The 27,802-nt window shown below is 38.7% G+C and overlaps 1 protein-coding gene across 3 annotated transcripts in view; it reads left to right on the top strand.

Annotated features, from left to right (window-relative positions):
• The first annotated feature begins 6,826 nt into the window (after window positions 1-6,826).
• The window catches only part of rapgef5a (Rap guanine nucleotide exchange factor (GEF) 5a), a 242,463-nt gene continuing 221,487 nt past the window's right edge, over window positions 6,827-27,802 (top strand). The window contains exon 1 of one of the 3 annotated variants that reach the window (XM_069913872.1): window positions 6,827-7,140. In XM_069913872.1, the coding sequence (XP_069769973.1) occupies window positions 6,967-7,140 (174 nt within the window). In that variant the 5' untranslated portion in view covers window positions 6,827-6,966. The remainder of the gene's footprint in view (window positions 7,141-27,802) is intronic. The other 2 variants (XM_069913870.1, XM_069913871.1) reach the window with 2 other exon arrangements.

Here is a 27,802-nt window from a genome sequence, read left to right as displayed (position 1 = left end):
ATAAAAAACTATAGTTATCATGCGAAACATACATATGTGATTTTTTCCATTATTAAACAATATTTCATCTCATTATGCCATCTATTAACATCAATCATATTCGTATCTTTCCATGTACTAACAATACATTTTTTTTACTACAGATGATGCTAAATATATAAAAGCAAGTTGAAATTTATCTAGTCCCAGACCTTTCAAAGGTTGCAAACTACCCAATAAAAATATTGTCGGATCTAAAAGTCTCTTAATCTTATACAGGTATTCTAGAAACAATTGTACTTTCTTCCAAAAAGATTGTGTATATACATATATATATATGACCAAACCATGTGAAAAAAATTCCAACAGCATTACCACATCTAAAACACAAATCTGATTCATGAAAACCATATTAAAAAAAGCGACATCAATTTTTCTTTTTCTTAATATACGCCAAAATGCGTTTACGCTTAATCGGTGAGTTTAAACCTCGAACATTAAAAGTAACAAACCTCAACTTTGACATATCCACTAATATTACTAAGAACTAATAATATCTATATATAAAAACTCAAAGTAACGTAAATAGGCCCTCCAATAGGAGAAAAAAAAGCACCAATTAAAGTCTAAATAAAATAAAAATAAAAAAAATAGAAAAAAAAGATAAAGTTTAAAAAAAAAACTACCAAAAGGCAGTAATCCTTAAACCAAACTTGGGTGTGGATCACCCACCAGTGGCTGATGACTAATAGAACATTGAGCAAATCTCTCCCTTCCCAGCCAATCAAAAAATAACAACAAGATAATGACATAAAAATAAAGTAAGAATAAGTAAGTTCTTCTATTCATCCAAGAGATTCCAAACTCGACAACCCCATTTCAGGAGAAATTAGACTCTTTCCATTCCCATTTCTCCCATTTCTTCCATTTTCAGAACAACCAGATTTTTCTTTAAGAGACAATGGTGGACTACGTCTTGGTCCTCGTATATCTGGCAACGAATCAGCAAAAATCATTGCTTCATGCAAAATCTCTATTCTGATAGAAGGCTGAAAGATCTGTTATGTTCTCCTGACTGTTCCCCAGAGAGTGAAACACTTTCGTAATTTATTTCCCACTGTTAAGTGAGAAATAAGCTGCTTCCAGATAACTGTTTTGACGGATAACAATACTCTGTGATATTTACTTTGTTAAATTATGAAGTACAAGCTACATAAAAGGAAACCAATAATTCTCTCAAATTGGATTTCTGTTATACAATCTACATTCTTGTTTAAAGATCCAACACCTTATTCAAACAAAATGAATTTATGGACAAAATAATGGTTCAAATTAATTGAAAATACTTTATTTATATCAACTTTAATTTTATATAATGGCAGTAATTATTATGTAGTGATCATTAATGTTGCTGTTGTGTGGCATCATTGATTAGTTTGGGTCTCATATCTGCTAGAATTAGATTGAAAAATTAGATCTGCATCATTCCCTGATCAAACATTTGAAGAACTTTGTGTTCTGTTCACAAATACCACTTTTTGACTGTTAATACAATGCGATTAGGATAGCTAGTTTTTTTATGACAGCATGTCTCTTTCTTTTAGAGAGAAAAGCCTGTTTGACTTTCTCTGCTTGCAAAACCACATGACCCTCCTAGAACAACAAGTTATCTTCCAGACAATCTGCAGCTCCAGTAAGATCTTTCATCTGTTGCCTTTCGTAAACAACAATCCATCAGGGAAGTCCCTTGAGCACTCTTTAAAGCTCTTGCAAAAGCTCTGAGGCCCCAATATGTCTCACCTGGGCAGAGCGCCAGTATTTTAAATAAGATCCGTTTTACAGTGTTTGCATGTGACCTACATGAACAAACCTTTCCCAATTTATCTCCCAAAAACATATTTATATACTCTGTCACAATATCTCAATGGGTGTTCCAGAGAGCATTCCTCTAAATATTCTTCAGAACAACTCAATAGCTTCAATCCAGTCATTGGTCAATTAAAAAGGGAAAAATTTGGCTCAGTTGCACAGATTTTAGAGTTTCGCTTTATAACTTGTGTTCTATATGGGCCTGCACACTTCCATTATGAAGTTTTATCCTGTCATCTGACATGCTTGCACACCTAATAACTACCAGGAGCATGGAGATAGTGATTTTCTACAAGCATTGGACTTTTTGAATGAATGCTGCAGCCAAGTCACTCTAACATGCATAAAGGATCAATAACTTTGCAGTTTACAGCCTATAATTTGGTTGTGGGATTATTTCTTAAGCTTTCATGTGCCTTGGCAATGCTCTCTCAAGATCAAAACATATTGATGATGAAATCAACAACATGATAGCAAAAGCCGCCTCTGCTTTTGGAAGACTGAGAAGACAAGTAAGCTAACAAAGGAGAATTGGTTAAAGGACCAAGCTGAAGTTGCATTGTGCTGTTGACATACCCACTTTACTCTCTGCTTGTGAGGCATGGGGTGTGCAGCAAGACATGGCAGAAGTGCGATGGTCAATGTCGCAATTATCATGTGAAGGATCTTCAGAAACAGATGCTCTATTGACAGAGGCCTTCAAACCAAAGGGCTCATCTTTGACTGAGAGAGCTAATTTAGCTGTTATAAAACAAGAAAAAGGCATCCAAGGATTCCTTCACTACACACCTATACAAGTGATGACATGTGTATGGGAACTGTGAAGTATGCCATAATCACAGAGGAATTATTTACTCTTGACTGCTGATACAAATCTTCACTAGATTCCTGTTAAACAGACTGATCATTCACATTGAAGGAGGCCTACTTCCAGAAAGTTAGAGGTTTTTGTGAAGAATGTGAAACAGTAGACATGATCTTCACATCAAGAACACTCTAAGAGGACTGTCAAGAATAAATTGCAACCTGTTCCCCATCTTTGTCAATTTCATTAAAGCTTTCAACACTGTTTGTTCTAGAATCCTATGGAAGATCATGATAAAGTGTAGCTGCCCTGAAATGTTTGTCACAATTATCTGATAACTCCCTGAAAGTTTGGTGGTCAGAATAATGAGTGATAGAGAGCTTTCAGACTAATTTCTAGTCGTTAATGATGTGGACAAGGTTTCTACACTGTTTCCTATGATGGCCTTTTTTGCAAAGGTGTCCAATGTCTATCCTGATAAAGAACCCAAGAACATAGAACAGAAGAAATAGGAACAGGAGTCGGCCATCCGGCCTGTCGAGCCTGCTCTGCCTTTCAATATGATCACAGCTAATCTGATGATAGGCTCATCTCCAGCTACCTGCCTTTTCCCCATACCCCTTAATTCCCTTACTTTGAAGAAATCTGTCCAACATTTTCTTAAAAATATTTACTGAGGTCGCTTCCACTGCTACAATGGGCAGCAAATTTCACAGATTCACCACCCTCTGGGAAAAGCAGTTCCTCCTCATCTCTGTTCTAAATATACATCCTCTATCTTGAGGCTTTGTCCCTAGTTCTGGTCTTCCCTATCAATTGAAACAACTTACCTATCTTATCTATGGCTTTCATAATTTTTTATGTTGCTATAAGATCTCCTCTCATTCTTCTAAATTCCAGTGAGTACAGTCCCAGACAACTCAATCACTCCTCATAGGCCAATTCCTTCATCTCTGGAATCAACCTGGTGAATCTCCTCTGCACCACCTCCAAGTCCAGTGCATCCTTCCTCAAGTAAGGAGACCAAAACTTCACTTAATTTTCCAGATGCGGTCTCACCAGTACCTTGAACAGTTGCAATATCACCTCCTTGCTCTAAAATTTCAATCCCTTTGGCAATGATGACCAATGTTCGATCTGCTTTCTTGACAGCCTGCTGCATCTGCAAATCAACCTTTTGCGGTTCTTGGACAAGCACTCCCAAGTCCTTCTGCATGTCAGCATGCTGTAATAGCTTGCCATTTAAATAATCTACTGATCTTCCATTTTTCCTTCCAAAGTGGATAGCCTCACATTTGCCAACTTGTACTCCATCTGCCAGACCTTTACCCACTCACTTAACCCAACTATATCTCTCTGCAGAATCTACATATCCTCTGCACAATTTTCTTTTCCACTCAATTTAGTGCATTAGCAAACTTAGATACACTACAGTCTTTCCCTCTTTCAGATGATTTATGTATGTCATGAATAGTTGTGGGCAATCCACTCACCACTGATTACCAAACAGAAAAAAACACCCCGATACCCTAGGTCTCTGATTTCTATTGGTTAACAATCATCCATCCTTGCTAATAAATCACCCTCAACTTCAGTTATCTTCAGTATGCCTTTTATGCAGCCCCTTATCGAATGCCTTCCAGAAATACAGGTGAACAATGTCCATCTGACCTTTTCAACCTGAGGAGACTCTCAACCAAAACAAAGGTACAAGAAACAACCGTAAGGGATTTTCTCCTTGCTGACAACTGTGTACTCAATGCAAACTCAGAAACAGATGCAGGAAGCTTTGATAAAATTCCCAGTGCCTAAAGTAAATTTGGTGTCCCAATTAGCACAATGTAAGCAGAAGTAATGCATCAACTTGTGCCAAACACCTCATACTTATAAACGGTCAAAAGCTTCCAGTAGTGACAAATTTATCTTGGTAGCACTCTCTCAAGATCAATCAACATCAATGATGGAGCCAACAACAGGATAGCAAACCCTGCTCTTCCTTTGGAAGACTGAGAAGTAAAGTATGCAAATGAAGAGGAATCCGGCTAAAGACCAAGCAGTATCATGTGCTGTCATAATCACCTTACTCTTTGCTTGAGAGCCAAGGAGGGTGTACAACAGACGTGCCAAAGTGTAGCTTCTTCTACGTGACCTGTCTGTGCAGACTATTTCATACCAAGTAGCAAAATTCCGTACACACAAGACCCTTTCAAACTGCCATGTAAGATGGAGTTAATGAGGCAATTTATTCGATTAGTGACCCAGTTACATGGCGATTTGAAAGGTCAACCTGGTCAGAATCTAACTCAGAGGTGGTCAGGGAACCCAGTAAAACATACCTGGGCATCCTGCGCTGGTGGTTTGAAGGGGGAAATGGCTGACCTGGTGACTCTGGTGACAATAGCGCAGGGATCACAGGGAAACCCCTGGCTGAGGTGCTGCTGCTGCAGAGGCGAGAATGGTTACTTCCAGAGGGGGAGAGACAGTGGGGGGTGGCAGCTGACGGTGGGGGTGGTGACATTTGGCTGGTGGGGTGTGGGGGGGAGAGACTGACTGCCGATAGTTCCTGTGAGTGCATGATGCATCATTTTCTGCATCATAATGGGGGCGAGATCCCCCTTTAAATTGGTGATTTAATGGGTCTATCTCCCTGCGATTTGAAAGGAGCTTCCAGCATCTTTGCTCCAGTAATTGCACCCAGGTCCCAGGAGGGCTACCCAGGTGCTGCAATTTAAAAAGGGCTACAGATTCTACCCTAGAAAAACCTCCCCAGCATTTATACACTGCTGAAATAATCACAGAGCAGATAGGCAGGACATTTTAGTAGAAGGTCCGTGTGGTAAGCCATGTTTAGCTGTCTTGACACACCACTTTGGTTGACTGGACCTGTGGCTCCTCCCACAGGTTCCTGAATAAAGGTGTCTGTCCCACAGCCCCATCCCCAGTTCAGGATTGTTGACCAGCGTGGATGTGCCTTCATTCTATTGCTATTAAAAGTCTATCAGTTTTACATAACTTCTAGTCTTTTGGAGTTATTAATGGTGCATCAGTCCGATTACAGAATACCAAAGGAGCTAAGTTATGGAGAACAGACAAAGTTAAATAGTCATGTGAGCGGCATAGAAAGAGATTTCAAGACTCTTAGAATAGCCTTGAAGAGTTTCAATTTTGCCATACACCACTGGGAACAAAAAACATGCAATTGTCCTGTTGCCATTCCTGTGTAAAATTCCAAGCTCATTCATACAAGGAAGGAAGAATGGAGGAAGCAAAGAGTCAAGAACCACTGATATTACCACATCCCTGCACCCCTGTCATGTGTGAAATGAACTTTCGAGCCTATATTGATCTAACTAGCCACCTTAGATCTCATTGCAATACTGAAGATTGGATGTCATGATCTTACTTGAGAGAGCAAGTGAAGAACAGCAACAACACCATTTGCTTGTTAGTCCTAAGTCCTGATGGAGACTGTTGGTAGGTTAGTGATGAAGGAGCAGTGAATTAAGCAAATCATGTTACCAATGGTGCCATTTGTAGGATATGCCAGTAAAGGTAAGCAACTTGTTGATGTTAAAGACTAGTAAATATTAACAGTTGTTGAAGTACAGCTGCGTTAAAGACAAAATGGATTCAAAGAAACTATGGCTTATTAACTTTAGTCTCAGAATGAAGCGATTTACTTCTGATGAAGAATTTCTGATTGGTATGTAATTGTGTTTTTACAATTTCTAAATGTAAATAAAATGTAATGGCATATTAATAATTAACAAACAATACTAAACAAATCCAAGGGATATCGTAAGTAACTGGTATTTATAGAACTGTGTCAAAGACTTTACCCATTGTACTATGTGCAAGACATTCAGTTGCATTTATCAAATGTCAACAAGATGCATGCATGTATTTCAATATTTATAGAAGCAATGTCTTTTTGTGAGAGAAAGTTTGCACTGCTTTGTCAAAACCTGATGGCAGTATCACACAAATAAATTGAACTTGTAAAAAAATGATCATGAGTCTTCTCATTTGTATTGCTCTGAAACCGAGAAAAGCCTGTTTTCCCAGTACACCGAGGTTCGCAGTGGGAAAGAGGAAACAGTGCATAATGGGACATCCTGCACCTGTAGATGACCTCATTCACTGTTTGATATACTATGCAGAATGATGCAGATTCTATGCATAGCAGAAAGCAAATGGCTGGGTGGAGCAGGTAAAACTACAGCTTGTCAAAGAGAACACAGCAGACATAGCTTCAAACTGAAGTGATTTGCAGGAAAAAGGGAAAATGAATATCTGTGACACGTTGTGAGAGAATGGCTCAACCAGCTGATATTCCTGGCAGTCTCTGTGTCCCAGAAGTAGGACTATTGGCTGCTTTAAAATGGAGCAGAAATTCGAAGGGACAAGGACAAATTAAGCAGAAGATCAAAGACTTGCCTGCACTATTCAAAAATGGATTGAATCTCAAAAAGAAACATGCTGATGTGGTAATTGTAAAATTTTCTAATTTGTTATACTTTGGAAAAAGCTAGGGCAGATTTGTTTCACAGTTTTGGATGATAGGATATGCTGTTGTTTCTATGATTAGTCATTTAATGTATATTCTGGAAGGTACAGGACAGAACACTGTTGAATGACCTATTATAAACAGAGAGGGTCGTGGTGATTTGCTCATGAAGCAAGAAGCCTTCACAAGTATAAGCACTGCATAACTAGTATTAAATATAAGCTGTGTAAATAGAATTGGTTTCAATTAATATTTTTTGGTGACAATTAACTGCTTTGAACACTGGTCCAATGAAGTGATAATCTTTGTCATCAGGTTTTGAAACCCTCAGGAGAGTTTGAAATGTATCAGCAATTTGTACTGTGCAATAACCAACCTGAACACCTTCATCCCTGTTAAAAATGTATCAACTTTTTTTGCATGTTACATTGTTGAACATAGCTCAGTTAAATGGTTATAGAATATTTGCAAAAACACTCAAGGAAAGAAATGGAAATGGAATTAAAGGAAATCTGATGATGAAATTGATAGACCGAACAATGACTGAACCATTGATTGTGCTACAATATATATTGACCTCTTAGCTATTTGATTAAATTTTAAAATAATATAGGCACCCTCATTCCGAAAAAATGGCATCGCAACTTTCTGTAACATAAAACCACATCATCTGCACATGTGTAAAATGAAAACGAGTGGAAAGTTATACTTATTTATTTACTTTTTTTTCACATAAATTGTAAAAGAGCTCATTTTATCCCTTATCTCAAAATTTTGGGTAGTGATTTGTGAATTCTGAAAGAATGAATGGCCACGATAAAGGGGTTGTCTGTCATAACAGTGGGAAATTTACTCAGATTTTTGTTTACAGTCAAATTTTTCAATTTTTATTTATATTTTACAATATTGTTATGTTTTCTCCAAATAATGTCATTACATGAAATACCTATGGTACCAAATGACAATACTAGTGTTGTAAGAGTTCTTGCACAATATTACAATGTTGTGTGGCTATTGAAATGTGTGATGGTAATTAAAATCTTGTTAATGTGGGGATGTTGAAAAAGCTCAGTAAATCAGGGTGCACTTGTAGTGAAAATAAAATGAATTAATGTTACAGATAGTTAACATTCCATCAAGACTACCCAATTCACATTGGAACTAGCCAATTCAGACAAGAGGAGGAAAAACTAGACTGAAGATATTGAGCTGAATGGTCTTCTGCGCTGCACCTTTCCTGATTTTGTCATTCACCTCTGCTCTCTGGCCTGTCTCAGACATTCCTGCTGTTTTCTCCACTCCGTCTCCTTTCTGCATCTTAAAAGTTTTGTTTCTTACTTTTCAGTTTCTAATGAAGGTGATTGATCTGAAGCGTTGATTCTAGTTTTTCTCTGCAGAGATGCTACTTAATCTACTGTGTGTTTCTGGTGTTTTCTGTTACCATTTCAGATTTCCAGTGGTAGCAACATTTTGCTTCAATTATTGATAGATGGCCAATTCTTTTTGGTTAAGAGATGTATGCCCAGCTGATTGGTAAGGGAGATGGTGATTTAAGGTCACTGATTATGTATTGCTAAAGCAGAATAAAGAATCCACTGATGGCACATAAATGGTAATGCTAACAAATTGATGGTATATACATTGTACAGTGAACAAGGGCACTGACATTTTGCTGCTGCTGAAGTGATGCTTTGTTAAAAAAAACACAATTACACTTACTGGAATTAACAATAGACAATAAATATTCAGTAATCTTAGTGCAAAAAGGAAACTGTCAAGAAGTACTGCTCTTTGATGCAGACAGTTTTTTTGTGGAGTCAGAGCAGCCCCTGATCAGTGTAACAAGAGGTGGGGGGGGGGGGGGGGGTTTCTAAGAACCTAATAGTTGTTGAAAGAAACTGTTCTTGAAGTGAAGGTAGCTGGCCTTCAGGCTTCTCTAAAGAAGGTAGCAAGTGAGAAGATGTTGTGACCAGAGCGTGGGGGTCTATTATGATGTTGGCAGTATAAATGAGAGGAAGTTTTCTTCATTCCATACCTTTCATCATGATAAACCACAAAGTTGCAAAATATATTCAATTTAAACATCACTTCATAACAGCAATAATAGATTTACAAACTAGTAACATTACAATGACGTACTGATATCAGCACATGATTTCCTCCTGATGCTCAATATTCATCACAAGCAAAAATGTAACATTTTAATTAAATGAAAGTATTACATTGAAAGACTATTTCATATAATTCTGTTTCATCTTGAATATAAAATAGTTTCAATGAACAATTGTTTCCTTCTACATATTTATCAGTCATTTACTCGTGCAATTGTACCAATAAATGAGTTATGAATGTTTTTGTTTGACATTTTTATCATCTTAAAATGATGATGTGGCTACTATTGTCACTTTTTATGTCAGAAACATTTCATAGACTTGCTCTTTCATAATTGCCATGACCAATTTATGTTTCTTTGCAACAAAAACATTGTAAGATAATCAACAGCTTGTTATACAATATAAGTTACACTATTGTTACCTTAATTAAATAGATACATTTTACAGAAATACTTTGAAGAAATGTTGATAATTAACTGAAATATTAATATGTAATGCATACACCTACACCTGTTATGATTTAATATACCATAATAATTAAATATAAAAGAATACATTACAACAAAGAATACAATGTATCCCACAAACTTCAATCCAGCCATGGATAACAACTAGGGTCCTCCTTTTTTCCAGTTTTGGGTGCATAACTTTGAAGCTTATAACACTTCTAATGCATATCCACATAGCCATTAGATGAAATAATGGTTAGGACAGAGTGTTCCAACTCACACCAACTCTTGGAGAAAAATCACCTCTTGTTAAAATAGTCTGGTATGTTAATATCTGTGTTGTGGGTTTATCAATAGATAATCACCTGTCAAAGTATAAAAATTAGTTATCACCAAATGTCTATTTTCTTATATTTTGTATGTAAGAAATTGAACATTAACCATACAGCTTTGCCGAGGTAAACACCTATTCTGGAGCTGTCTATTGAGCTGTTGTACATTTATTATCATATTTTATCACTTTTAATTGGACAATTATTTTTAATTTATTGCAAAAAGGGATAATTTATCATTCATACAGAAACAGTACTTCTTGACAGTTTCCAAAGTTCATGAACACAATTCTTTAACAACAATATTCTTGCCTTAGATATTGAGCAGAATGTGGTAGTAAAGCTTCCCTTGTGGATTGGAAAACAGGAACTGTTGATTTCATTTGCCTTTCCCAGCATATCATACTTTCTATTGTCTCACAAAGGAATGGAATTTCACCGTGCACAGGAAATGGCTGGTAACCCAACCCCCACAGGTTGTGTGATAGGAAGCAGCCAAATAGAAATGAGCTCAACAATATGAAGAATTGAATGAGTCATGGGTTAGAGTTTTTACATATTGTCATTCATACTTGAAGAATAGAGATGAAGCCTGCATAAAAGTGGAACAAATGATGTTCTCCTTTTGAATTGGAATGCGTCTACTAAATAAATATTAATAGTGAATTGATGAAATTTGGTTTGGTTGATTGAATGATAGTCCCTTGCACATATCTACACCAATGATGGAAGAGGGTTTACTGAGCTCTTTGTTTAATAACTACAGAATGTGCTACACTGAGTACCAATTAAAATTTTCAATTTAACTTTGAACCTGCAGAGTTGTATCAAGAGCTAAATTATGCATGTGAAGTGCAAGACTGAGTATATTCAAAAGGCGAATGTGTGTACATTTATTTCTAAGATGTATTACATATTCTAAAGTGAGGGTCCGAAACTGGGCCTACAAAGGTTGAGGGAGAGATGGGAGTCAGACTTGCGAACAACGATTAATGAAGAATGGTGGCAGGACCTATGTCTGGAGAGTGTGACAGAGATTGTCAACACCAGATACAGGATGGTGCAGTATAACTTCCTACACCATTAGTACCTTACACCTCAGAAGCTACACAATTCAAAGTCTGAGATTTCAGAAAAGTGTTTTAGATGTGGTGTGGAGGTGGGAACTTTTGTCCACTCTACCTGGCTATGCTGAAAGGTGAGACCTTTTGGGCAGACCTAGGGGATATTCTAAAAAAAAATTACAAGTGTAGATTTTCGATAGGACTCGGGGCTGCTCCTCTTGGGGCATATTGGAGAAGTGCCATTTAGACTAACTAAATTCCAAATTTTGTTTGTGAACGTCACTTTGGCTATACACAAGAAGTGTATAGTGGTTTTGTGGAAGTCTGACTCCCAGCTAAATACCACATAATGGAATATGGAAATGCAGAGTTGCTTTCCCCTGGAGAAAATCACATATAATCTACAGAGGCAACATGACACATTTGTTAGAGTATGGGAAACTTACTTGCAGTACATTGGTTCTCAGATAGATTGATTTCCCCTCTCCCCCCCCCCCTTTTAAATAGGTATAAGGTTAAATGATCCCAGTAGGGACAGAGGTGCGATTACAGTAGTAGGACATGGAGATGGATGACACATCTGCCCTTTTCTTTTCAGGTCCTTAGTTTTCTTTTTCTTTTGAGTTTCTCTCTTTTCTTTTTAGTGTCTTCTTTGAATGACATTACCATTGTGATTTTATTTTCATTACAGATTTTGATAGGAGTCATGTGTCCCATGATGAGTGGGGTCGAGATAGGTTTTTGGAATTTATTCGCTGTGGTGGGATGGGACAAATACAGACTTTGGGTATATGAATGGCTTCGTTTATTAGATTTTGTAAGTCTGTGAAAAGTAAAATAAAATATTAAAAAAAAACTTTCATTTAGTAGAATAATCAAGGACTACACTACTGTATACTAAACCTTCTAAAGTTTAGCTCTATTTGTGGAATAGAAAGTAGACTGCATTTCATCCATTGTTTGGCCTAAAATACCTTTTAACATAAATTGACCTGTGAGAGGTCCCATGCTTAAACTGCACTGCAATGGCATTGCCAACAATGCATGATCACTGACTCACCCTTCTTTTGAAGCAATGAAAATGAACTTCAGAAGCATGTTGAATATCCAATCACTATCTCATTGTGCATTTAGCACTGGAGACTGAGAATTAATTTCTAATTTCTCCCTTTTTGTCTTCTCTGTTCTGCTCAGTCTCTGACCATTTCCCATCTGCTGCCCAAAACAGGGATTTCAATTTCATAGTTAAAGCATGAAAGTCTGCAGACACCATGGTTGAAGTAAAAACACAAGGCTGGAGAAACTCAGCAGGTCAAACAGTTCACTTTATATAGCAAAGAATAAGATACATAACCAACCTTAACCAAGATTGATGAAGGATTCAAGCTGAAACATTGGTTATGTATCTTTATCTTTGCTATATAAAGTACACTGCTGAGTTTCTCCAGCATTATAATTTTATTTCAAATTGATAGCCAGTGACCATATTGCATATCATTATTTAGGACAAAAAAAAATTAGACAGACTTTTTAGTCCAACTATTCCATTGTCATTGTTTTATGTTCTTCCCATTTGTTCTCAGTGAACAATCAACAATCATACTAAATTTAAAACATCAAGAAAACCCCTCCCTCCACCCACTCCCCTCTATACAAGTCCTATTAAACAGAGAAAGGATGAAGAAATCATCCCATTGTCAGTGCATACAATAAAATGTATGGAGACATGATAATACCACGTTGTTAAAATCTTTATAGGAGTCTACTGGCTAGCCAGTAGCAATCATAACTCTATATTGGCACCAGTGAGTTACTTATATTTTCTAAATAAGGCTGCCAGATTTTTAAGAAGCTGTTGTATCCCTTCCTGAGATTGTATGTGACCTTTTCAAGTGGGATGCAACTATTCATCTCCAAAGACCACCTATCCACGAGGAGATGGGAGTCAGACTTCCTTATTACAGACTTCCATTTCCTGACCACACATAAAGCAATTTAATTTGAGAATTAGTGATCTACCAACCGTTTTAAAGTTCCCCAGAATACCAAGCTCCAGGTCTAGTGGTACGGCGACTCCTGCAATCTTAGGGTATCACAGAGGTCATACCAGATGGACCTCACCTTCAAGCAAAGCCAGGTAGAATGTAAAAAGGAATCAACGTCTATACCACACCTAAAACACATCTCTGATAATTCAGGTTTATATTGGTGTAATTTCTGTGGGGTGAGGTAGAGTTGATGGAGAAAATTATAATGGACCAATCTATATCTGGCATTGATAGTAGCCAACAAACTTCCCTGACAGAGATCTGACCAGAGTTGTACATCAATTGTTGTGTCTAGATCTAACTCCCATCTCACCCTAGATTTATGCAAAGCTGGCTTTGGGGTCTTACTGATCAATAAAAAGTACATTCTAGAAATAAACATAAATTACCTTCATGGAGTAGTTTCTCCTTTTCTCTGAATCATGGTAGAGTCATTTCAAGGCCCAAATTGGCCCAAAGGAAGGATTACATCTGAAGGTAACAAAAAGGGTCCTATTGGACAAGTCCTATTTCTTCTTCAGCTGTTCAAATGACACGAAAAGTTCTTTTTCATAACAATCCTCCAGGCGTTGCATCCCCTAATGATGCCAGGTTTCCAAAATGTTATTGTTCAAAGTAATGGGTATAAGTTCATTTTTTTCTTAAAGGTGTCTTCGACAACAGTCGTCTTTTCAATCCAGAGCCTCCACGGGTCTCACCCAATATTTTAAAAGTGTTTTAAGATGGATTTGTCTGTTCTGCTGGGTATAATTCTGAAATTCCATTTATACATGAAATCATTATGCACTTTCTCTTTCAGAAAGTGCAATCCAATTTGTACCTAGGAGGGGGGGTACTGTCCATCTCAAAAAAAAGGAAGAAATGAATCTCATTTGGGCTGGCAAATAATATTTTTTGAAACTAGCAACCGGATGCCTCCTAACCTGTAATCCCATATTAACTTTTCCATGGATGTTCTAGTTACCTTACAGTTCCAAATAAATTGCCCAACAGACTTATTAAGGGTTTTAAGGTTTGTGTTTGAGGTAGTGGATTGGGCAAGGACTGGAAAAAGTACTGCAATATATTCATGTTTACACAGTTGACCCTGCCAATTATAGTGATGGGTACATTTTATATTTTTGATAATATGCTTGCCCTGCCTCCCTTATATTGCTGGCTTCAATCTATTCCTGTGGCAGTGAATCCTACATTCTAATCATTTTGAACAATCAAGTTTATTTTGAATTCCTGATTTGATTTCTTGGTGACAATTTTATAATGATGACTCCATGTGAACATTTTTTCTCTGCATCCATGCTACCCAAGCCATCATAAAAACCTCTATTAGGTAACCCCTCAGCCAAAGGAAGACAAACCCAGTCAGTTCACCCCTTCCCGATATGTATTCCCTTGCATTACTGATGCTATTGTTGTATATCTGCACTGCCCTCTCTCCAGAGCCTCTATTCCTTTGTTATGATGTGTCAACCAAATTGTTTGCATGATTCTAAATGTGGTCTATTGAAAGGGGCCATAAAAAAATAGTAGGATTAAAAAGAATTCTGAAACCTTTTGTAAATACCCTGTATTATTAGCAAGAGGATAGCTAAGAGATGAATAGATTTACACACTTACTAGAGGGGTCATCTGTCACATTTGTGGCCCGAAATGTGAAGTTACTAAAACGTTAAACACAAGTTTTATCAGGTAAACTTCTCAGGGTCTTTATTTTCCAGTTTCCTTTGTTCTCCTGCTTGTGCTCTTATCTCTCTCCCATACCACGTGACTTCCGGTACATCTCATACATATTCATTATCATGACATCCCTCCTTTAATCAGAAATAAACTTTACCTTCACTTACCAATATCCCTCGGAAACATACAAACATCGTAACTAATGGTAATACTATAACTCAACTACATAAAATTTACTTCCTACAGCACTCATACATGCACTTTATGATATAAGATTAAAATACTGTCCCAAAGTTCTTATTAAAACTATGGCACAAAGTCTTCGTATCGTTTGAGCACTTTCCGGTTTTGTTTCGGCCTGCCTGCGATATTGTCGTCGCTTCTCGGTTGTTCACTCTCAGCGTCGGAAATACTGCTCGCCACGGCTTCGGGTGTTTCTGGCGCTCTAGTCACTTAATCAGGAGTGCTGGTAACTGCCTCTGGAACATCATCAGGTCTCTCAGTTTCAGCATCTTGTATTGGCCTTTCAACCTCTTCGCTCGATGTATCTCTGGACTGGTACCTTTTTACATCTGATACATTTCTCTTATACAGGACTCCAGTTGGAGACTTGACTGTCACCATACTGCCACTTCTGGATACGACAGTATAGGGTTGATGGTAATAAGGTGTGTCTAGCTTACCACCAGTTTCATGCCTCACTAGAACATTATCTCCTGGCATGATGTCTGAGTACTTGGCTCCATGTTTCGAATCTGTACAGCTTTGCTGCACCTTTCTTTTCAGCATCGTGGTCCCTCATCTCCTGGTCGTCTCGGATTTCCTTTATTTCTGGCATTTTTGTGCGGATTTTTCTCCCAAAAAATGCTTCTGCAGGACTTTTTCCAGTGGTTGCAGAAGGTGTTGCTCGATTGACAGCCACATAAGATAGCAATGCTTCTCGCCAATTTTGTCCTTCTGCATGTGCAATCCTCAATCGTTTTTCAATGGACTGATATTGTCATTTCGGAGTTACTTTATGATGGTGGATACCTGTGGTCCTCATGTATTCCGCAAATGGCTCTGAAATGAATTGTGGACCATTGTCAGAGTATAATGTAACAGGTAATCCATATCTTGCGAATATCTCTGCTAACGCTTGTATTGTTTTTTCAGTGGTTGTGGACTTCAACACCACGTACTCATAGTATCTGCTGTAGTAATCTATCACTACCATAATTGATTCACCCGTCGGTAAAGGTCCAAGAAAATCAACAGCTACGTCGATCCATGGTCCTGTCGGGAGTTGTGTACTCCGGATCGGTTCTGGCGGATTACTCCTACTTGTGATTTGACATCCGTGACAAGTTTTAACAAATTTCTCTGCATCTTTATCACAACCTGGCCACCATACCTTGGTCCTGAGGTTTTGCTTGGTACCAACAATACCTAGGTGTCCTTCATCAGCTAAGGATACGATCTTCGGTCTCAATCTTCGCGGTATCACCAATCTGCAACCTCTCAATACACACTGTCCGATGCAACAAAGTTCGTCTCTAATGGGAATGTAAGCCTTGTGAGTACACTTGTCCCATTGTCCACTCTGTATGCATTCTCTTACTTCCATGAGTTTTGGATCACGTTTGGATTCTCTCTCGACTTCCTTCGTAGTCACAGCTTTCGGTGTCGACTGAATAGCTACGAAGCGTACAAAGCTCTCTGTTTCTGTTCCCAATTCTGACTTGGATTGTGGACCACCATCCTTCACCAATCTGGACAGCGGATCAGCAATGTTTGCTTTCCCTGCAATGTGGATTACTTTATATTTGTAGGGTTGTAGTCTGAGTACCCATCTCTCTATTCTGGCACATGGTTTGGATCTAGGTGCATAGATCACCTCTCATGGCTTATGATCTGTGATGAGTTCAAATTCAATGCCGTATAAATATGTATGGAACCTCTCACAGGCCCATACAAGTCTGAGTGCTTTTTTCTCTGTCTGAGAGTATCTTCTTTCCACATCTGATAACGATCTGCTGGCATAGGCAATGATTCTTGGTCCTCCATCATGCATCTGGACCAACACAGCTCCTAAACCAACCGGGCTGGCATCCGCTATGACTTTGGTTGATGCCGCCGGATCGTAATATCCAAGAGTTTTTGCATCTGTCAGGCTTTGCTTCAGCGCTGTGAATGCTTTCTTCTGCTCAGATCCAAAATGAAATGGCACACCTTTCCTGGTTAGTTTCCTTAGTGGTTCTGCTACTGCAGCGAAATTAGGAATGAACTTTGCACAAAAATTGACCAATCCCAGGAAACTCCTCACCTCTGTTGCATTCTGAGGTGCACGTGCCTCTGCAATAGCTTTCACCTTGGCCTCTGCAGGGTTTAGTCCTTCCCGTGTAAGTCTGTGTCCCATGAAGTCCATTTCTGACACACCGAACTGGCACTTGTTTCCATTCACAGTAAGGCCTGCCTCCGGTAGTCTAGATAGTACACGCCTCAACCGTTTGACATGCTCTTCCTTCGTTGGTGCATGGACTATGATGTCGTCAGAAATGTTGGCAACTCCAGGAATGCCTTGAATCACTCGATGGATTTCATACTGGTAGATCTCCGAAGCTGCATTAATTCCAAATGATAGTCTCTTGTAACGATACAATCCACAGTGAGTCACAAATGTTGTCACATCTCGGGAACCTTGATCCAGCTCTAATTGATGATAGCCCCATTTCAGATCAATTTTTGAGAATACCTTGCTGGTAGTTAGTTCTTGAAGTATTTCCTCCACTGTTGGTATAGGGTGTCGTTCTCTAATTATAGCTTCATTGGCCATTCTCATGTCAACACATAGTCTTATGCCACCTTTTGGTTTGGGCACAATCACTACGGGACTGACCCATTGTGTCGAATGTTCCACCGGTTCAAAATGTCTTGTTCGATCAATTCTTTAATTTTGGCTTCGACTTTCCCACGAAGTCCAAACGGAGTTCGGCGCATTGGTTGTGCCTTGGGTTTGACCGTTTCATCTACCGCTAGCTTCAATTGTCGACCTTTCAGCTTTCCTACTCCTTGGAAGACTGCGGGGAATTCTTGCTTCATATCCTCGTATGACTGAATTGAATTGACACAAGCTCCAATATGAAGTATTGCCAGGTCTTGCGCTGTGCTTCTACTCAGCAATGGTTCTCCCCTCTCTTCTATGACCATAAACTCTGCTTCGGTGTACTTATCTCCAGCTTCAACAGTTGCAGTAAAACATCCAATGGTCTGCAATGGCTTGGTTGCTGTGTATGGATACAGTTTCTTGGAACACTTCTTTGAGGTACAGATGATATTTTTCTTTTTCAACTTCTCCCATAAATGTCGATCAATCACATTACTGTCACTGCCTGAGTCTACAATGACCTGCACTGTCACTCCACCAATGATCACTGGGACCTTCTCATGATGTACTTCATTCAACGTAAATTGGTAACAACTCTGTTCCTCCTGCGTATCATCATCGTCACCGTCTATCTGGTGAATGGTATCTTTCTTTCCAGGATACTTTCCTTTCCCCCAGGCTTTGCCTTTGGAAGTTGTACTCTTCCTCTTCTGGTCTGCATTGGACTTGCTTTTGCACTTCTTTGCAAAGTGGTCCTTACCTCCACACTTTCTGCAAACTTTACCTTTGGCCGGGCAATATGGGTCTTTTCCAAAGTGACCTCGGTTTCCACATCGATAACACTCCACGTCCTGGGTCGACGTATATCTTGGCTGGTTATGGCGATGTGAGAGCCTCTTAATTTGCTGGCTTGAGTTGTCTTTCAGGGTCATGGTATGAAATTGCCCTTCAACAGCCTCTAATGCAGCAGCAATGGCTAAAGCCTCGATGAGTTTCAACTCACTCCCTCTTTCCAGTAGACGTCTTCTGAGTTTATCTGATCTGCAGTGCTGTACGACTTGATCCAATAATTGGTTGTCCAAATCAGCTGGCATGTAATTGCATCCAACAGCTAGCTGGCGTAGTCTCGTCACGTACTGAGCAATTTTCTGGCCATCTTCTTGTCTCATTCTCCGAAACAAATGGCGTTGAAATGTAGCATTCGGTGTCACTACATAGTGTGCATTTAATGCATCTTCTGCTTTCCGGTACTCATCCTTCCTTCCAGTATTCAAAAGTGTCTTAAATGTTTCCCGAACTGCGGGTCCCGCAGTGAAAAGAAGTAACGCCCTTCTCTGCGCTTTTTGTTCAACTGTACTGGTATCTAGAAATAGGCCACGACTGTCGGCGTAGGATTCAAATTCTTCCAGCCATGCCTTCCACTTCACACTTACAGTACTTGCATCACCCTTTGGGTCAAAATGAGCAATTCCACTATGTGTTAGAAAGTCACCGTCTGCCCCAGCCATGAGGAAATATTCCAGCCCCAAAAGTACTGAGTCAAAGAGAAAATTCTTATCACCTTGAAGTTGTCTGTAATCCATTGTGCTGTGCACGCGTGGGTTTGAATCCCATCCTCGTCGCCAATGTCACATTTGTGGCCCGAAATGTGAAGTTAATAAAACATTAAACACAAGTTTTATCAGGTAAACTTCTCAGGGTCTTTATTTTCCAGTTTCCTTTGTTCTCCTGCTTGTGCTCTTATCTCTCTCCCATACCACGTGACTTCCGGTACATCTCATACATATTCATTATCATGACATCATCTATATTTGAAGCCAGGGAATATAAAAAATTAGATCTTAAATTAATATGTCTCATCACTATTCACCAGGGAGAAGAATGTTGAGGGTGAAGAGTTTTAAAGTCAAGTCGAATCAACTTTGTTTATTGTTCATACCATCCTCACATGGAAGGATGAGATAGTGTTTCTCTAGGACCACGGAGCATATTTTCATAGCTGTAAGTTAGGAAATTAGTTAAAACATTAAAATATTAAGATACTAAGATATATACACTGAAGGTTCAATGTACACTATCCACATCTATACTGGGAGTTCAAGAGCCTGATGGCTTTGGGGGAAAGCTGTTTACCACTCTGGACTTAAGGGCTCAAGCACACCAGTACCTCCTGCCAGATGGTAGAAGGGAGAACAGTTTACATGTGGGATAAGTGGAGTCTTATATAATGCTCATTGCTTTCCGCCTACATTGAGTGAAGTGTGACAGAATATGTTGTTTTATATTGTATATAGATATGATTTTGGGAGATAAAGTGTGGAAGATTTTTTAGTATAGGTCACATACAAACACTTCAAAACAGTTCTCATTTAAAATACTGGAGCTCTGCTCAAGCTTGACTGTCCGGCTCCAAAGGCCTTTGCAAAAGCTTTTGGAAGTGCCCAAGGGACTTCACTAATGGATTGTTGTTTTGAAAAGCATCAGATGAAGGAATTCATCAGAACTGCAGTCTGTCTGAGTGCTGTTTGTTGTTTTAAGATGGTCAGGTGGTTTTTGCAAGTAGAGAGAGTAAAACAGGCTTTTCTCTGAGAGAGAGAGAGAGAGAGAGAGAGAGAGAGAGAATTCAGTTTTACAATTTTACAGTCAGCAGTAGCAGTTGGGACTGGAACAGGACAAGCTGACAAGCTTGTGGAAAACCCATTTGGAAGATGGGTTGTGAGTGCTTAGTTCAGCCTGGTAAAAGCCCTTGTGGTCCATACAAGAAAAGAGGACTGGCTGCTTAATGTTTCACTTGAAATAAGAGAAACAAAAAGGAACTCTGTGGCAACCTGAAAGAAAGAGGTTATCATCTGAAAAATGCTGATGGGGCAAGTTTCTTCTGCAAGACACTGATGTGGTTGATTAAAAGGGATCAGTTTGTGTCCAGGAACAACAAATCTCTCTCTGAAAACCGAAAAGAACCTTCCTGAGCGGTAACCATTTACCTTCCAAACACAAAATCTTGGTGAAATTCATAAATGTTAAATTATGTGCATAGTATAAGAATTGCCTGCAACCAGGGTACTTGGAGGAATGAGAAGTGAGATTGGACTGTGAATCAAAGAACTTTTCTGAACTTGCACACATTACATACACGTGCACTTAGAATTAGAAGGGGGTTAAGTTAATAGTGATAAGTTAAAGTGTGATTCTGTTTTCATATTTAAAGATAATTAAAAGCAACTTTTATTTAAGTAACCGTTTGTCTTGGTGAATATCTATTGCTGCTGGGTTTTGGTGTCCTCTGGGCTTGTAACAGTAGTAGATGCCCTTCCTGCTAGGAATAAGTTTCCCAATGGTTTTTTCCACAGATTTCACTATCCTCTGCAGGGTCTTGAGGTCCAAGGTGGTGCAGCTTCCAAACCAGGTGGTAATACAGTTGCACAGGATGCTCTCAATACATCCTCTGTAGAATGTAATGAGGATGGAGGGTGGAAGATGGACTTTCTTCATCCTTCGCAGGAAGTCGAGGCACTGCTGGGTTTTCTTGAGTTGGTGTAAAGGGACCTGGTGATATTCTCTGTCAGGTGCACTCTGAGGAATTTAGTACTCTTATCGACCTCAATGGTAGAACCGTCAAATATCAGGGGAGTGTGGGTATGCTGGTATTTGGAGCATATCTGTATCAGGAAGTATGAAATTCTAGAAATATTGGACTACATTATGGTGGATATATTTTTAGAACTTGATGGAATCTATCCCAGGATGCTGAGGGAAGAAGGGAGAAGATTGATGTGCTCTGGCATAGATTTTTACATCTCTATTAGCCACAGGTGAGGATCCAGAGCTCTGGAGGACAGCAAATGAACTTCCCTTCCTAATAAGCCTGGAAACTACAAGCCAGTGAGCCTGCATGGGAATTGATTGAGAAAGTTCTGAGGTGCCTGATATTTATTTCATTTGGAAAGGCAGGGACTGATTAGGAGACATCAGCATAGTTTTGTGCAGGGGGAGAGCATGTCTTACAAATCTGATTGAGTATTTTGAGGAAGTAACTCAGAAAATTGATGAAGGCGGAGAAATGGACTTGGTTTACATGGATTTAATTTGCATGGATTTTAGATGCCAAGGTCCCACAAGGATAAGATGACCCATTATCTGAAGATGTTGGCAAACGATCCAGAATTCACTTGGTGATAGAAAGCAAAATGTGGTAATGGATGGGTATTTTTCTTACTGGAAGTCTGTAATATGTGGTGTATCTTAGGGATCAATGCTTGCTTTTAACAAAATGTAAATGATTTGGATGAGAATATAGTCATAAGATTAGTGAGTTTGTAGGCAATGGGAAAATTGGTGGAGTTGTAGATGCTGAAGAAGGTTGTTTAATGATAAAGTGTCCTCCATAATATTTGGGACAAAAACACTTTTTTTGCCCCTGCGCTCCACAGTTTATAATTTGTAATCAACAATTCACATGTAATTAAAGTCCACATTCCAGATTTTATTCAAGGTTATTTGCATACATTTTTGTTTGACCATGTAGAAATGGCAGCACTTTTTATACATAGTTTCTGCATTTCAGGGCACCATAATGTTTTGGACATTTGGCTTCACAGGTGTTTGTGAGTACTCAGGTATGTTTAATTGCTTTATTGGTGCAGATATAAGAGAGCTAGGCTTGCTTCTAAACTTTTGATCACATTTGGAGTCTGTATTTGCCATTTTAAAAAAAATGAGGACCTGATTTGTATGAAAGTAAGAGACATCGCCCAAACCTTAAGATTAACAAAATCAACTGTTTGGAACATCATTAAGAAGAAAGAGTGCACTGGTGAGCTCAGTCATCGCAAAAGGTTTTCCAAGGAAGATCTCCACTGCTGATGACAGAAGAATTCTCATCATAACGAAGAGAAATTCTGTGAAACAGATCAGAAACACTCTTCAGGAGGCAGTGCCAATGGTCACTGCTTGCAGAAGACTTCATGAACAGAAATACAGAGGCTACACAACAAGATCCAAACCACTAGTTAGCCACCGAAACTGGTTGGCCAGGTTACAATCTATCAAGACTTATTTAGGAGAGCCTGCAGAATTCTGGAGAAAGGTCTTGTGGACAGATGAGACCAAAATTAACCAATATCAGATGAGACCAAGATTAATCTGTGTCAGAGTGAATGAAAGAAAAAAGTGTGGTGGCTTATAGGAATTGCCCAAGATCCAAAGCATACCACCTCATCTGTGAAACATGGTGGTGGGGATGTTAAGGCCTGGCCACGTGTTACTGCCACAGGTACTGGCGCACTTATCTTCATTGATGATGTAACTGCTAATTGCCGTATGAAAATAAATTCTGAGGTCTAGCATGTGAACAAATGCCTCCAAACTCATTGGATGGTGCTTCATCCAACAACATGACAATTATCCCAAACATATAGCTGAAGTAACAAAGGAGTTTTTCAAAGCTAAAAATTGGAAAATTCTTGAATGGCAAGTCAATCACCTAATCTAAATCCAATTGAGGATACCTTCCATATACTGAAGAGAAAACCTCAGGGGACAAGCCCCCAAAACAAACAGGAGCTGAAGATGGCTGCAGTAGAGGCCTGGCAGAGCATCACCAGAGAAGATAGTCATCACCTGGTGGTACCTATGAATTACAGACTTCAAGTAGTCATTGCAAGCCAAGGATATGCAATAAAGTACTTTAATATACATGACATTGCAATGTCCTAAATATTATGGTGCTCTGAAATAGTATAACCATATAACCATATAACCATTTATGGAGCAGAAACAGGCCATGTTGGCCTTTCGAGTCCACACCGGTTCACTGATTTTGTGCGCCCTCTTCAGGCATTGGTCCCGGTAGATGTTCATTCATCTTCAATGAGTGCTATAATTTCTTCATGGTCAATCCAAAATGTCTACAAATAACCTTTAATAAAATCTGGAATGTGCACTTTAATCAAATGTGTACTGTTGAATTATTAATTTAAATAAAAAATTTTAGACATTTAAATTTAACATACAGCTCGGTAATATACTCTTTTAGGCCACAAGCCCAAATCACCCAATTGCACCTAATTGACCTACTATGCTGGTACGTTTTGAATGGTGGGAGGAATCTGGTGCACTTGGAGGAAACTCACGCAGACACAGGGAGAACGTACAAACTCCTTACAGACATTGCAGGATTCAAATCCCAATCGCTGGCACTCTAATAGCATTGCGCTAACTGGTACGCTAACCATGACACCAAATTTAAAACTGTGGAGCATGGAGCAAATGAAGGAAAAAAGTCTTCATCCCAAATATTATGGTAGACATTGTAGATCAGCTGGAGAATTTGGTGGGTGATCGAATTTAATCCCGACATATATGAGGTAATGCACTTTGAGAAGTTAAATTCCGGAGTGGGGGTGGGACGGGGGACGGGGACATGAAGAGTAAATGGCAGAGGCCTTAGGAGCATTGCGCTACAGAGAGAAATAATGGGACGGAAGTTCATAGATTCCTAAAAGTGACAACACAGTTGGATTAGAAAGGTGGTGAATTGGAAAGGCATAAAGGGTCACAGGCCCTTACAGGCTATGTAAGCATTAAGGTCAACATGGAAGAGTTGAACAATTCTATGATTCTCACCAAGGTTCACAATGGGTTCAGTAAATTTTCATGAATTTAAAATTCTAGCTCTCTAATGTTCATGCTGAGGGGTTACATGTGAATCATAATTGCTTCTCAGGTCAGTACTTTACAGAACTGCTGGCAAGGTCAATGCTAAGTCTAATGTTTGGGTGGGAGGTAGGATGCACTGTCACTGAGCCTGTAACATGTCTTCCTTCCATGCCACAGTGCCGAGGTATTGAATTCTGGAATACGGTGATCCTTCCCCTCCCCCCACTGCTTTTAATTGGTCTTTATCCACAGATTAACTTTGTCAACATAAGTGCAATCTAACCCAATGATATTTTGTAAGAACATTAAAAATTAGAAAAATAGATTTTTTAATATGGTAATAATTATGAAATATGATATGTCTATAATAAATCACATTGGCTTATTGTTCCTGCAGGATGTGAAACTAATTTTAGCTGCTCTTAGTTCAGGTCCCAGTAACTATGGAGATATCATCTATCAGAGGGACATCAAAATGACCTACAGAGTGAATGATGTCAACTGAGACTGAGAGAATGGCTGTTTTTTGCAGCATTAATAAATCACATAGCCAAATGCAGTTAATTTATGACATATTTCAGGTACAAAGTATACTTCTTGCTTAATAGTGTGTTTACCCTGTTTTGAAATTGATTTAGCATTTGTGCCTAGGCAACAAATCCTTTACATCTTGGTTATTAAAATAGATTTTGAGATCTTCAGCAAAATAATTCCTGCAAAGAACGTCTAGTTGCTTGAATGCTTAAACCAGCATTTTTTGTTGAATTTTACTTTTGTTGAAATTTTCAAAACTTTTTTATTTTCAATACAGGTACTCCCTGACTTTCGACCTATGCGACTTACGTCTATCCACACATACAACTGAATTTTAACAGAATACATAAGAAAAAATGTAACATTTACACGGTTTATGTTGTATTTGACAAACTATAACAGGGATATAGGGCATGGAGGAACCAAAAGGTGCATACATATTTTGTTAATCGGTGCCCTGGGGTCCATAGGCTGGGCGTGACCATCTTAATTCCTGTGTTCATGCGCAAGTCTTGGTTGGTGCGTGCATATAGCCGAGTCTTGGTTGGTACATATGCAGTGGGTTTGCATATTGGAGTTTGGATGGCACATGGGTGAGAGTTAAGGGCACAAATTTGATATCCTTACCAATAGCTGAGTGACCAAACTGCGCACAGTGCTCCAAGTGTGATCTCACCAACTCCTGATAATGCTATGCCAGAAAGTCCTTTGTACACAGTAACCTGCCCAATGAAGGAAAGCATGCCAAACAACATCTTAACCTCCCTGTCCTCCTTTCATGGAACTATGCACTTGTGCTCCTTTGTTGTTCTAATCTGCACTATTCGCCAGGGCCTGTGATTTACTGTGCAAGTCATACTCTGCTTTGATTATCAAAGTGCAACACCTCACATTTATCAGAGTTAAATTCCATTTGCCTCTCCTTGAAACTACTTTTCAAATGATCATTTGTCCTCAGAGCTCAATAGAGATGCCACAGAACAAGCAAATTACAATCCCAGGAAGTGTCCTTGGTAATTCACTGTTTGAAGTCACACACAGCTACTGGTTTGAATGTAATTCCTTTAAGTTCTGAGGTAAGGCAGAGTTGCAGTATTGTGGTAAATGATGTGAATACAGTCAGTGAAAGCCACACTATGGCAAAGACTGAAGCTCCATCAAAGATTGTGTGTGCTCTCCCTAATCGCTGGTTTTTATTTGAGAGAGAATAATTTCTAGTTAGTAGGCTTTGAATGGACAGTATCAATGAATGGCAAACTATGTGTGTAAATGTGTTGATATTGGAAAAAGGCAAATAATGGCTCTTAGTAATCAAAATTGTTCTTAATTGTCTCAAGTTTATCATATAAATATTCTGCTCGTCATATCCTTATTTACATAAATTTCTGTGAATCATTTCATCCAATCAGCTCACTTTCAGTAGTTCCTGGTCTCAAATTATAAATGCTTAAAATGATTTCTCATATTCAGCGTATTTTGTCCAACTGTAATCTTAATACTTCTTTGAGGGTGACTGTGCCTTCAGCTCACAAGTCTGGAATTCTCTCTCTCTAAACATCTGCACTTCACTATCCCACTGTCCTCCACTGAAACGCTCATGAAATCTTCCTATTTGACTAAGTTGTTGATAACTTGGACCAATAGCTTATGCAGCTAAGTCATATTTGGTTAGACATTTCTTCCTATGAATTGCCTTTAGACTGTTAAATTGGATATCTTAGCTGTAAAACTCAGGTATTTAATGAATTTGGCAAGAAGCACAACCCATCAATATCCTGACTGGTAGAGTAAAAAGTAAAAAATTATTCAAAGAGGAGACCTATCTTCCCAAAAGAGTAAAATGTATCCGGCAACCTTGTAACTAATGGGAATATTGTGAAATAGCTTTGATAAAATGCAAATTACTATGGTTGGCTTAGCTTGGTTATCAAATGCAGCTTGCAATGTATGTTTATTTCTGCAAGGGAATTATTTCTTCCTCTTCCTTTCTTTGCTCTGGAACCCCAAGGTGATAGCCAAGTAATTCTGTTGTTATGGGAGGGGTGACTTATGGCATCCTGGATAGAACCATAAGTAGCTCCATGAATTATCCACAATTTATTAAAAGTTAGTCAACAGAATATAATACGAAGAATAATTACATAAAATGATTTTGAAACATATACTTCAAAACCCAGTTACCATGGAAATGGAAACTTTCCAATTAGAAATCTCCATTTTCAGTGGGCCCATTGGGAACATCTTTTCACTTTGTTAAAATGGCACCACTAATTGCTGTTTTATAAATATTGAATGCGACTTAGTGAACACTGACTATCTCTGATGTTAGCAGCATCAGTAGAAACTTAATCAGTTTGAGGGAGAGGTGCAGGATTCCATATGGATTTCATTTACATTAGCTTTAATTGGGGTTGATCTAAAAAAAAGGATTAATGGCAAGATGAAGACCTGAGTGCAATAATTTAACATAAATCAAAATAATTATTACAGCTATGATATCCCAAGCAATTTTCTTCTAGATAAAAGATGCAGATCTTAAATCTCATAAATGTGACACTGTCAAACCATTTTTTCAAGCATCATTTGTTTGGTTCAGGCCATATTCAAAATAGACTGAACTATAACCTAAAAACTGGTCATTCTCACACCTTGAACCATCCTCATGAATACCTCACTTAGGAGACAGAAGCTGCTCTGTAATGTTTGGTACTTCCAGACTTCCAATTGATTCTTGAATACTTCTTGATTGCCTCCACTATGATATATAGAACATAGAATGTAGAACAGTACAGCACAGGGACAAGGCGCTCAGCCCATGATGTCAGTGCTGATCATGACAAGTTTTACGGACTTCACCTTCCTGCCGGCACATCTCAATTTCCTGCCTGTTCACGTGCCTGT

The sequence above is a fragment of the Narcine bancroftii genome, chromosome 1 (genome assembly GCF_036971445.1).
Source record: "Narcine bancroftii isolate sNarBan1 chromosome 1, sNarBan1.hap1, whole genome shotgun sequence".
Lineage (NCBI taxonomy): Eukaryota > Metazoa > Chordata > Chondrichthyes > Torpediniformes > Narcinidae > Narcine > Narcine bancroftii.
Note: the sequence above shows the minus strand (reverse complement) of the source record. Positions and strands in the feature narration are given on the sequence as shown.